The 13,309-nt window shown below is 41.8% G+C and overlaps 1 protein-coding gene across 2 annotated transcripts in view; it reads right to left on the reverse strand.

The window, feature by feature from the left end:
* Positions 1 to 13,309, reverse strand: part of vps41 (VPS41 subunit of HOPS complex) — a 197,715-nt gene that overhangs the window by 179,767 nt on the left and 4,639 nt on the right. For both annotated transcript variants that reach the window (XM_068032225.1, XM_068032224.1), the window contains exon 2: positions 8,859 to 8,897. In XM_068032225.1, the coding sequence (XP_067888326.1) occupies positions 8,859 to 8,897 (39 nt within the window). The remainder of the gene's footprint in view (positions 1 to 8,858; positions 8,898 to 13,309) is intronic.

Consider the following 13,309-nt stretch of genomic DNA (forward strand, 5'->3'; position numbering starts at 1 on the left):
GGAAAGCCCATACCTCTCTTCCTCCCCCACCCATCCACCACGTAACACTTTTATTAATGTATTAGCTCTCTGTGCACAGGAATTGCAAGTTTATTTCGAGCTGTTAGCTAGTTTACCAGACACAACATTGACTCCATTTTTGCCTTTACACTAAATGCATTACAGGTCTCAAATCAGTACAAAATACTTCGGGACAAAAAGGCCCACTGGGCCATTTAATACCAACCCTACCATTGTCTCTTTACAGCATGACCTGGCTTCAACCTCTTGCACTAAATCAAAATTTGTCCTAAATTTCACAAGTCCTGATCCTGTGCTGTTTTGTCCTGCTCCTTTTAAATATCTGAGAAGTAATTCTTGGGTTCCTTTCACCATCCTGTTAAGTAGCTTATATTAACATCCCTGAGAAATCTGTTCGAAAGGCTGAAGTTTATCAATTCGTTCCTCACTGCTCTTCACTTGGACACTGGCAATTAAACTGGTTACTCTCATCTGCGCTGACTACAAAGCCTGCATAGCCTCCGTATGTCACACCTACCAGAACTATACCCAACACTCCAAGTACAACCTGACCAGCTTCCTGAACAGTTTCAACCTGACCTTCAGGAAAGTTAAGTAAATTGTTTTGCCAATATAACCCAGCATCTGTTTACTAATGCATCACATCGTTTAGGCATGGTAAATGAAGAGTCGACTGACACCCTGAGATCACTTTTAACTTAGTAAGTTCTATCCGAACTATGGAGTAGAGTTGCTTCTCAATTTTACTTCCTCGATGCAGTACTTTTTCTGTATTTGAACTCCACTTAATACTGATCAGCCTAGACTCAAAGCCTGCTGAGCTCTGTGTACTATTGGCTGGCTGCTTTCTTTGAGCATACATTGCCCCCGCTCTCCACTTTAGAACTATATTGCCATTCCTTCACCGTCACTGGGTCAAAATCCTGGAAGTCCCTCCTCAATAGCACAGAGGATGTACCTACATCACGAGTACTGCAGTGGTTCAAGAAGGAAGCTCACCACCACATCCTCTAGAGCAATTAGGGATGCGGAATAAATGTTGGCCTTACCACCGACGTTCATATCCACGAACGAATTTTTTAAAAAATTGTTAACTACTTTACACTGACTACCATTCTGTCATTTGGCTACACGAGAAACAGGTGTTCTATTAAAGACCCCTGGGAGCACCACTCAACACCCCCTTCCCCACTGTTATGTAGTTCCTTATACAACTACCCTTTACCCAGTTACTCATTCAAGTTCAAGTCTTAGCCTTGAAAATCACAGATCATAAGATCTATGGTTACTGTATCTATTCCTTCACTCACACAAGAAATAGGAGCAGGAGTAGATCATATGGCCCAGCAAGCTTGCTCTGCCATTCAATACGATCATGGCTGATTTTAAGTTTCAACTCCACTTTCTCGCCCACTTGCCATATTCCCCGATTCCCTGAGACACCAAAAATCTATCTATCCCAGCCTTAAATGTATTCAACAATGAGAGCATTCACAACCCTGTGGGGTGGAGAATTCCAAAGATTCACAACCCTTTAGTGAAGTAATTTCTCCTCATCTCAGTCCAGAATGATTGACAACTTATCCTGAGACTGTGTGCCCGTGTTTTAAGATTCCCCGACCAGCAGAAACAATCTCTCAGTGTCTACCCTATCAGCCCCTTCAGAATCTTGTGTGTTTCAATGAGATTGCCTCTCATTCTTCTAAACTCCAGAGAATATAGGCCCAATTTACTCAGCCTCTCATCATAGTACAACCCCCTCATCCCAGGGACCAATTTAGTGAAAGTTCGCTGTAACGCTTCCAATGCAAGTATATCCTTTGTTAAGTATGGAGACCAAAACTGCACACAGTATTCCAGGTGCAGTCTCACCAACGTCCTGCACAATTGTAGTAAGACATTTCTATTCCTGTACTCCAATCACCTTACAATAAAAGCCAACATGCCATTTGCCTTCCTAATTGCTTGCTGTACCTGCATGCTAACTTTCTGCGTTCCTTGTACAAGTACACCCAAGTCTCTCTGAACATCAACACTTACAAGTTTCACATCTTTTAAAAAATATTATGCTTTTCTGTTCTTACGACCAAAGTGAATAACTTCACACTTCCCTACATTATACTCTATCTGCCATCTTGTTGTCCACTCACTTAACATGTCTATATCTTTTTGCAGCCTCTGTGTCCTCCCCACAGCTTACCTTTCCACCTACCTTTGTGTCGTCATAAAACTTTAGATACATTACTCTGTCTCTTCAGCGAAGTCAGTAAAATAGATTGTAAATAGCTGAGACCCCAGCACTGATCCTTGCGGAACTCCACTACTCACTGCCTGCCAACTTGAAAATGCCTCGTTTATGCCCACTCTTTGCTTCCTGTCCATTACCCAATCCTCTATCCATACGAGTATACTACCCCCAACTCCATGAGTCCTCATCTTGCCTACTAACCTTTTGTGTGGCACCTTATCGAATACCTTTTGGAAATCCATGTATACTACATTTACAGGTTCCCCTTTATCTACCCTACAAACACATCCTCAAAAAACTCTAATAAATTTGTCAAACAGGATTTCCCGATCGTAAAACCATGTTGACTTGTTCTGATCATACTGTGCTTTTCTAAAAACATTGTTAAGACTTCCTTAATGATAGATTCCACAAGAACTAAGTCGAGGAAAAAGGCTGCTTCTTGAGGACTCCCTGGTGCACTAAGTTAGCAGTATAAACTCCATTGACAAGCTCGGAATTTTTCTCCACTTTATATTGGGCTGGTCTAACTTTCCAATCAATACTACCTTTTTCTTTTCTCATTCACCCACTCGAACATCATATGTTAACAAACAGTTCTCTGTTTTCACCTGACAAGTCCATAGCAGACCCCAAACATTGAATTGGTCCTTTGCTCGTGAACATTTCAACAAATATAATAACATTACCATATGAAAGCCAGAAATGGAGATATCTTTCGCTTTGCACCAGTGATTTCATAGGGAAGTGCAGTATTCTTCTCAAAGAACTCCTCTTAAATATAAAAACATTTTCACATCTTGCACTGTGTATATGAAATGTGTGGCATGGACCCGTAATTATTTTTTCTCCTTGGATTAAAAAAAGTGTGTGCGCGCCTTTAATTGAGAGAAAGTTCTGGAATTCCTCAGACACAGTGTGCAGCAGTTGCATTTTTGTTACCATGGGCGACAGCAGGAGAGAGAAGAGTCACATGGTGCAATGCGTCCACTTGACTGTTTGAGGATCTGGTAGAAACGGACTGAAACCAGTTAGTTCTGAGACCTTCCAGTGAGCGAAATGAAGAGAAAGAAAGCTGTCTATTTCCTCTCGAAAGAAAATTCTACAAGAAGCTACATGTCAAGTTAATTCCCTATGTAAAGAAGAAAAGCCTTCTTTTTCAAGACACCATTTGAATTGCTGTGCTCATCGTTCAAAGAATTGTTTAATGTTTGCTACAGCCGAAGTGTTGAACGTCTATCTTCTGAAGGACTATTTTTCATCAAATCCACATTAGAAGCCCTCATGCATCAGGAACGTAACCTGCAAAGACTTTACTTTATTTGTCCTTAATAGACAGCTAATTTTAAAAACTCCACTTTAAAAAAAAAAGTTAACTATTGTTACTTTTGAGCATGTGTGTGAGAATGGAGGAGTTAGATTAAAATAAATTGTAAGCTCTTTAGACATAGGTTTATCTTAATCGTGTTTAAGATTTAGTTTTTGAATAAATAGTTAAGTTGTTGTTGTCTAAAGATACCTGGTTTGGTCTGTTTCATTCTGGGGTTACTAGAGTTTTTAATTTGACTTTTTCTGATTGGGTGTGAAGACTTAATAATATGCTGCGACCTGTGGAGTGACGGGACTGAATTAACAATGCATTGCTCCTGCCGCAGTCGTAACACATGTATTAAGTATGTACAATATGGCATGTACAAAGTATCTGCATCTTTTGCAATGTGTTTTGTATGCTTTCACATCATATAGAATTTTTAAGGTCTTTCAACACCAGAAGATTTCAATCATGTCATTGCAGAGATGCTCCTCCCACTTCTCTGTAGTTGTTACCAATGACAGCTTTTTGGTATTTCCACACATTTGTGGTCAGTTTTGCTTACAATTCCAAAATGCCCACCCCTTAACGGCCCCTTGAAAACAACAGGCATGCAAAAAAAATGTGGAAAATTTACAAGCTTTAAAAATACCACTGAGCAGGATGTCCAAATTGGCAAGATCCCCGAGCTCTAGCAATTGAACAAGATGAATTACAAAACCGATTCAGTCCTACTCACACTTCATTTCTTACTTGCTGGTTTCTCTTGTTTCTGTTCTATGGGTGTGCAGACATGAAGAGGGCTGTTTTCACAAACTCCTGGACAATAAATGATTTGGCTGTCTATATATTTGTTCCGCCACGGTGTTCTGTCCTGGGTCAGGTCCTAACTCCAGTCTCACACGGGATTCTTGAGTCACTTATGAACAGAAGTAGGCCAAATAGCCCCTCAAGCCTGGTCCGCTTTCAATGAGAACATGTCTGATCTGCGCCCTTACTCCAGATACCCATCTTTGCCCCATATCCCTTAAAACCTTGGTTAACAAAAATCTGTCAGTCTTACATTTAAAATTAACAACTGATCCAGAAGCAACTGCCGCTTGCAGAAGAGAGTTCCAAACTTCTACCACCCTTTGTGTGTAGAAAGGCTTTCTAATTTCACTCCTGAAAAGGCTGGCTCTAAATATTTAGACCATGTACAAAACCATCTCCCCACCTTGCCCTAGACTCCCCAAACAGCAGAAATAGTTTTACGCTAACATATTTGTTCCCCTTAATATCTTGAAAACTTTGATCAAACCACCCCTTCGCCTTCTAAATTTCACAGAATACAACCGTAGATGTGTAATCGCGCCTCATAATTTAGTCCTTGGAGTCCAGTACCATTCTGGCAAATCTACCCTGCATTCCCTCCAAGGTCAATATATCCTTCCTAAGGTGTAGTGACCAGAGCTCCAGGTGTGGTCTAACCAGGCATGACTTCTACTCCTTATATTCTAGTCCTCTTGAGATAAAGGCCAGCATTCCATTAGCCTTTTTGATTATTTTCTGTACCTGTTCATGACATTTTAATGACCCATGTATTTGGACCCAATGTCCTCTCTTAGCTGTGCTGCAACCTGAAAGTTCCCGTGCTGATCATGCACAAGTTGGCTCCTTTAAACTACCAAGCAAAAGAATTGCTCACTTAAACAAATCACCCACCAAAAAAATAATTAGAGGGATATTGCTTGAACCCCCAAGTCTCTTTGGACCTCCACTGTTTCTAGCTTTTCACCATTTAGAAAGAAACCTGTTCTTTCCTTTTTAGGTCCTAAGTGGAAGACCTCGCATTTGCCTACATTGAAATCCATTTGCTATAGTTTTGTCCATTCACTTAATTATTCAATATCTCTTTGCAATTTTACACTTGCATCTACACTGCTTACAATGCCGCCTATCTTTGTATTTGAATATGTGGCTTTCTGGTCCATCATCCAAGTTGTTAATAAATACGGTGAATAATTGAGGCCCCAAAACAGATCCTTGTAGGTCTGCCAATTACAGTACATTCCCATTTTTGCTGCACTCTACCGCCTGCCACTCAGTCACTTTCCTAAGCAAGTCAATAATTTGCTTTCAATTCTATGGGCTTCAACTTTAATTAACAGACACTTATGAGGGACTTTATCACATGCCTTCTGGAAATTCAGCAACTCTCCAAGCGTCCTTCGACCGCACCTCCCAAATCCGCGACCTCTACCACCTAGAAGGACAAGGGTAACAGATGCACGGGAACATCACCACCTACAAGCTCCCCTCCAAGCCACATCCTGAATTGGAACAATATTGTCGCTCTGAAAGTATTACTGGATTAAAACACTTGGAACTCCCTCCCTAACAGCCTACCCCACATGGATTGCAATGATTCAAGAAAGCAGTTCACCACCAGCTACTCAAGATGGCATAATGTTAATGTCACTGAACTAGCAATCCAGAAGTCCAGGCTAATCTCCTGGGGACACGAGTTCAAATCCCACCATGACAGCTGGTGGAATTTAAATTCAATTAATAAAATCTGGAATTGAATGTTTGTCTCAGTAATGGTGCCATGAAACTATAATCGATTGTTGTAAAAACCCATCTGGTTCACTACTGTCCTTTAGGGAAGGAAATCTGTTCTTACCTGGTCGTGCTTACATGTTACACCATCCAGGACAAAGCAGCCCGCTTAATTGGCACCCCATCTACAAACATTCACTCCCTCCACCACCGACGCACAGTGGCAGCAGTGTGTACCATCTACAAGATGCACTGCAGCAATGCACCAAGGCTCCTTAGACAGCACCTTCCAAACCTCTACCAACTAGAAGGACAAGGCCAGCAAATGCATGGAAACACCACCACCTGCAAGTTCTCCTCCAAGTCACACACCATTCTGACTTGGAACTATATCGCCGTTCCTTCACTATCGCTGGGTCAAAATCCTGGAACTCCTACCCCACATGGACTGCAATGGTTCAAGAAGGCAGCTCACCACCACCTTCTCAAGGGCAATTAGGGATGGGCAATAAATGCTGGTCTGGCCAGCGACGCCCACATCTCATGAATGAATGAATGAAGACTCCAGACCCACAGCAATATGGTTGACTCTTAACTGCCCTCTGAAATGGCCTAGCGAGTCATTTAGATGTCAAGGGTATTTAGGGATGGGCAACAAATGCCCAGTGACACTCACATCCTATGAATAACAAAATCTGAAAGCAAATAAATATTGTACCTTTGTTGCATTATAAGAGAACTATGAACGTAACGAAATCAGGAATGAGTAGACCATACAGCCTCTCAAGCCTGCTTCACCATTCAATACGATCATGGCTGACCTTCTGCCTCAACTTCACTTTCCCGCCTGATCTCCATATCCCTTGATTTCCTGAGAGATCAAAAATCAGTGTATCTCGGCTTTAAATATATTCACCAATGCAGCATCCACAATTCTCTTGGGTAGACAATTCCCAAAATTCACAACCTTTTCAGTAAAGAAATTTCTCCTCATCTCTGTCCTAAATAATCGACACCTTATCCTGAGACTGTGCCCATGTTTTAGATTCCTCAGTTTGGGGAAACAGCCTCTCCGTGTCTACCCTGTCAAACCCTTTCAAATCTTCTATGTTTCAATCAGATCATTTCTCATTCCTCTAAACTCGAGAGAGTATTGGCCTAATTTACTCAGCCTCTCATTATAGGTCAGCCCTCTCATCCCAGGAACTAATCCAGTAAACCTTCGCTGCAATGCCTCCAACACAAGTATATACTTCCTTAAATATAGAAACCAAAACTGCACACAGTATTCCAGGTGTGGTCTCATCAAAGTCCTGTACAACTGTATTAACACTTCCTTATTCTTGTACTGCAATCCCCTTGCAATAAAGGGCCAACATGCCATTTGCCTTCCTAATAGCTTGCCGTACCTGCATGCTAACTTTGTGCTCCTTGGTGAGGGAGGTTAATACACTGGTTACAATGGAGCTACGTAATACAACAGAACTGACAATGACAACAGAATTCAGCATACAAATGCAGAGTGCAGTGTACACATGGAGTCACTAGAAAATCCAGGTTGCAAACTTGTGTACTTAAGTTACAAAAATCCAGCTGTAACTTGAAATTAAATAAGGTTAATTTTTAAAAAATAGAACCGGCCTAATGTTAATCTGAAGACAGCTTCCAAGCAGGGGATGGAATTGCGTGGGTCAAACCCAGAAGTCGTCAGGGGTCGAAATCTGAAATCTCAATTCAATTAAATGAAGTAATTTTGACTTCCAGGTTTCATTTCTCCAAGCTGTGCTGCAGATGTGATGTACACCTGCATAGCACAATTCAGCTGTATTTAAAAAAGACTGTGCACAAATACAATTTGGAGGACTTCAGGATGGATGGTGAATATAGAGCAAAGGCACCACTCAGATTTAATGAGTCTTTGGTGGAATTACTCCTAGGTGCCTTCAGGAGGAGAGGGCAGAACATACTTTTTCCCAGCAATGGAAGAAACCTGCTGTTCTCGCCAAGGTGTGGTTGCAGGTTATGGAGGAGGTGAGCCGCAGGAGTGTTTAGTTTAGTTTAGAGATATAGCACTGAAACAGGCCCTTCAGCCCACCGAGTCTGTGCCGACCATCAACCACCCATTTATACTAATCCTACACTAATTCCATATTCCTACCACATCCCTACCTGTCCCTATATTTCCCTACCACCTACCTATACTAGGGGCAATTTCTAATGGCCAATTTACCTATCAACCTGCAAGTCTTTGGCATGTGGGAGGAAACCCACGCAGACACAGGGAGAACTTGCAAACTCCACACAGGCAACACCCGGAATTCAACCCGGGTCGCTGGAGCTGTGAGGCTGCGGTGCTAACCACTGCGCCACTGTTGTAGCCAGGTGTTGGATTCAACGTGGTTTAATAACCTAAACTGGTCAGGGAAAGGGAATACATTTGCTGATTCAACAACATCCTGTGCTTTAAGCCCCTCCACATCCCCCAACTCCCACATTCACTCTGTCTTGCCAAGTTTGTATTCACATCACTCCTCACGCCCATTCAGCCTTCGGCAGCACCCAGTCTTCACTTTCTTTGCATTTCATCTCCATTTATCCAGCCACCATTGTCACTCACTCCTTAGGCATGATGCGCGCAAGCAGGGCTGGCGTGCCGCAGTCGCCAGTGTAGCACTGATGTTCGGGTGCAAGTTATGTTTGTACTAAAATAACACATTTATGCTACATTAAACTTACCTCGGATTCATCTGTAGACTCTTGATAGCTTTGAGTCTCCTGTAACAGACAGACAGACTAGGATTAGAGTATCATATAATAAAATGGAATTGGACAATTACTTAAAAAAATACAACCAGGATATAGGGAAAGAACATGGAAGTGAGATTAAAGTATTCTGCTCCATTGAAGAGCTAGCACTGACCCAAGCATGATGGGCCAATTAGCCTCCTTCTGTGCTGTAAATTCTAATTGTTTCCCAGTGCTGCACATTAGTTACCACTTTAGAGGATTTAATTGAGAAAGTATTTATTAAAAAATATTGTTTGGCCATTTGGAATTTACATGATGATTGTAAGGTAAGGGTGAGTTGCCTTCAATTGAGTGGCTTGCTAGGTCTCATCAGAGGCATTAACTTTCCACCATATTGTATGAAACTGGAATTATAAGTAGACTGTATGTCTTCTGGTACCTATCCCCTAAGTGTTCGTTCGTCATCTTGCATCTTGACAGCATGTTTTGGGGCTATTTGGCATGAGGGCATCAATCAAGACAAAGCCCAATCATATGCCTATGGGCATAGGTACACTTCATTCAGGGGTCATCAGAGTGTAATCGAGAATAATAACTTGGCTAACTCACTAACCCGGGGCTAAGAAACCAAGCGCAGCGGCTCAACCTCTACCCCAGGTGAATGCAGCTAACTCAGCAAGCTCACTGAGCCATCAGGGCAGGGGTGGGTGGGTTATGTGACTGAAAGATGCAAAACATTTTGAAAAGTACAGTTTTTGCTTATTGTACAAATAAACATTGATGAGTTCATAATCAATAAATCAGACAAAATCTCAATATTGAATCTACAGAACATACACCATCATACATTTGTATGGCACCTTCTCTAGGTGTACTGTTAAGTCTTTATTTCGGAAACAGAATTATACTGCCGTGCTCCAAGGATTAAAAGTTGATGAATATTTAAATATTTATCGCTATTTGTACCAAAGCCGGAAATCTACTACACTGGCAGTTTTAATTGATCGTACTGTTTCAATATACATGAATTCATCTTCAAAAGACCCCATCCCTCCAAAGAGTAAAGCAAAGAAGACTGAAAAGTGAAAGTAATAAAAGACAAATTTAGGATGAAATTTCAGGATCTTCTTCGCAAAAAAAGTGAACAACACATGGAATGGACTCCTGGATACTGCAGGAGGCAAAAGTCCTTCACACATTTACGGAACAGTGCAATGCAGTATTGGGAGGAGTTAGTGTTCTTCTGGATACATGAGCCAAAACTCAATCATAGAATCTTACAGGGCAGGAGAGGGCCAATTGGGCTGTCATACCTGTGCCGGCTCTTTGACAAAGCTGTCCAATTTAGTGCTGCAACCCAGCTTTATCCCCCTAATCCTGCAAATTAGTCCTCTTCGAGCACATGACCAATTGGCTTTTGAAAGTCCTTATAGAATCTGATTCCACCACCCTTTCAGGTCGTGCATTCCAGATTATAACAACCCTCTGTGAAATAATTTCTCCACTAGATTACCATCTAGTTCTTTTGTCAAATATCTTAAATCTATGGCCTCTGGTTACTGACCCACTTGGTCAAGCAACAGTTTCTCTCTACTTCTTGTATTAAAACCCCTCAATTTTGAATACTTCTATTCCATTTCCCCTTAACCTTTGCTGTTTGAAGGAGAACAATCCCACCTTCTCCAATATAATAAAAGCAAAATACTGTGGATGCTGGAAATCTGAAATAAAAACAAGAAATGCTGGAACCACTCAGCTGGTCTGGCAGCATCTGTGGAAAGAGAAGCAGAGTTAACGTTTCGGATCAGTGACCCGAAACGTTAACTCTGCTTCTCTTTCCACAGATGCTGCCAGACCTGCTGAGTGGTTCCAGCATTTATTGTTTTTATCCCACCTTCTCCAAGTTCTCCACATAATTGAACTCTCTCATTCCTGGTACCATCCTGGTAAACTGCCTTTGTGTCTCTCCAAGGCCGTGACAACCGACCTGAAGTGTGGTGCCCAGAATTGTAAACAATACTCCAGCTGAGGCCAAACTAAGTGATTTGTAAAGGTTTAGCTTGACTTCCGCGTTTTGTATTCAATACCCGTTTTTACAAAGTCAAGTATCTCATATGCTTTCTTAACTGCCTCATCAATTCACCCTGTCACTTTCAAGGATTTTGGAATATGCACCTCCAGGTCCCTCTGTTCTTGCACATACCCCGCCCTCAAATTAGTGCCATTTAGATTATACTGCCTCGCCATGTTGTTCCTCCCAAAGTGCATCACCTTACACTTATCCACATTAAATTGCATCTGCTATTTGAGGGCACTCTATGTACTCCTGAAATATGCTACAATCCTGTTCACTATTTACTACACTGCCAAGTTTTCTATCAACCACAAAATGCGAAATTGTACTCCCTCTATCCAAGTCAGTAATTTATACATAAAAGCAATGGTCCCAATACTGACCTGGGGGGACCCTATTGCATACTTTTCTCCAGTCAGGAAAACATCCATTCGCTTATTACTCTTTACCTCCTATCCATTGGCCAATTACATATCCAAGTTACCACTGTCCCCTTAACACCATGTGCTTCTACTTTCAGAATGTCTGTCATATGGTATTTTACCAAATGCTTTTTGAAAGTACACATACACACCTAGTGCATGCACTTCATCAAAGACTGATTTTAGTCAGACATGATTTGCCTTTAACAAATTAATGTTGGCTGTCCTTTATTAACCCATACTTTGCCAATTGAAAATTAATTTTCTCCTTGACAATGGTCTCCAGTGGTTTTCCTACCACTGATGTTAAACAGATTAGCCTGTAGTTACCAAATTTATTCCTGTACACTTTGAAAGGATTGTAATATTTGCAATCCTCCAGGCCTCTGACAACAGTCCCATATGCAAAGAAAATTGAAAGATTTTGGGCACAGCTTTTGCTATCTCCACCCCAGCTTCCCTCAGCACCCTATCAGAAATACAGAATGCATTGCTACAAACCATTGTTCATTAATTCTTTTAAAAAGGAATTATGCAGTTGTTTGAAAGAGAAATATTAAAGTATGCAGGGAGTGAGTAGTCTAGGGGTTCATATGGAGAAAAATCATCACAGATTTGATAGACCAAATAGTCTGTTCTTGTCCTGGAACATCCAAGGACAATGCATTTTATAGCTCTTTCTACCGTTAAAAATTCTTCATTCATCACAGAACACTCCAGCGTACTTTATTTCAGACAAAAAAGCATTTAATGAGCTAACTACATGGGATATCTTGGAGAAAGTTGCAGGATTCAGGAGAGTAATTTTTGTTAAAATAAATGGGTTGACATCTGGTAAAGTGGAATTAGATACAATAATGGTTCAGTATACAGTCTATTAATAAATCTCTGGATTTACATCCAGGATAATGGACTGCTATGTCCAGACTGGCCAAGAGTGTGGGAAAATGGCGCACTGACACGGAACACAAAAGTCCGAGTGTATCAAACCTGTGTCCTCAGTACCTTGCTCTATGGTAGCGAGGCCTGGACAATGTAGGTCAGCCAAGAGCGACGTCTCAATTCATTCCATCTTCGCTGCCTCCGGACAATCCTTGGCATCAGGTGGCAGGACCGCATCTCCAACACAGTAGTCCTCGAGGTGGCCAACATCCCCAGCTTATACACACTACTGAGTCAGTGGCGCTTGAGATGGCTTGGCCATGTGAGCCGCATGGAAGATGGCAGGATCCCCAAAGACACATTGTACAGCGAGCTCACCACTGGTATCAGACCTATCGGCCGTCCATGTCTCCGCTTTAAAGACGTCTGCAAACGCAACATGAAGTCCTGTAACATTGATCACAAGTCGTGGGAGTCAGTTGCCAGTGATCGCCAGAGCTGGCGGGCAGCCATAAAGGCGGGGCTAAAGTGTGGCAAGTCGAAGAGACTTAGCAGCTGGCAGGAAAAAAGACAGAAGCGCAAGGGGAGAGCCAACTGTGTAACAGCCCCGACAACCAATTTTTTCTGCAGCACCTGTGAAGAGTCTGTCACTCTAATATTGGCCTTTATAGCCACTCCAGGCGCTGCTCCACAAACCACTGACCACCTGCAGGCGCTTACCCATTGTCTCCCGAGACAAGGAGGCCAAAGAAGAAGAAGAATAAATCCAATGTTGCTTTCTGCATTAAAAAACTTATTCAATAATTTGAATTAAGCAACATAAAGGAGGAATTTAGTTCTGAAAAATATCTGATATTTTGAACCAAGAGGAATTGATTATATGGTTGGTTGACATCCTTCCATCTACGAAAGATAATGGACATGCAGCAAACAATCCATTTAGGTGGAGTGACATCTCTTGGTGCACCTTTGCTGATGACTGTAAAGGACAACCCTTGAGAGGCAGTTCTGCCACAAGTGCTGCACGTGAACCTGCCAAGTGACGCTTGGAGTTGTTATTT

This window comes from Heterodontus francisci, chromosome 5, assembly GCF_036365525.1.
Source record: "Heterodontus francisci isolate sHetFra1 chromosome 5, sHetFra1.hap1, whole genome shotgun sequence".
In the NCBI taxonomy this organism is placed as follows: Eukaryota; Metazoa; Chordata; class Chondrichthyes; order Heterodontiformes; family Heterodontidae; genus Heterodontus; species Heterodontus francisci.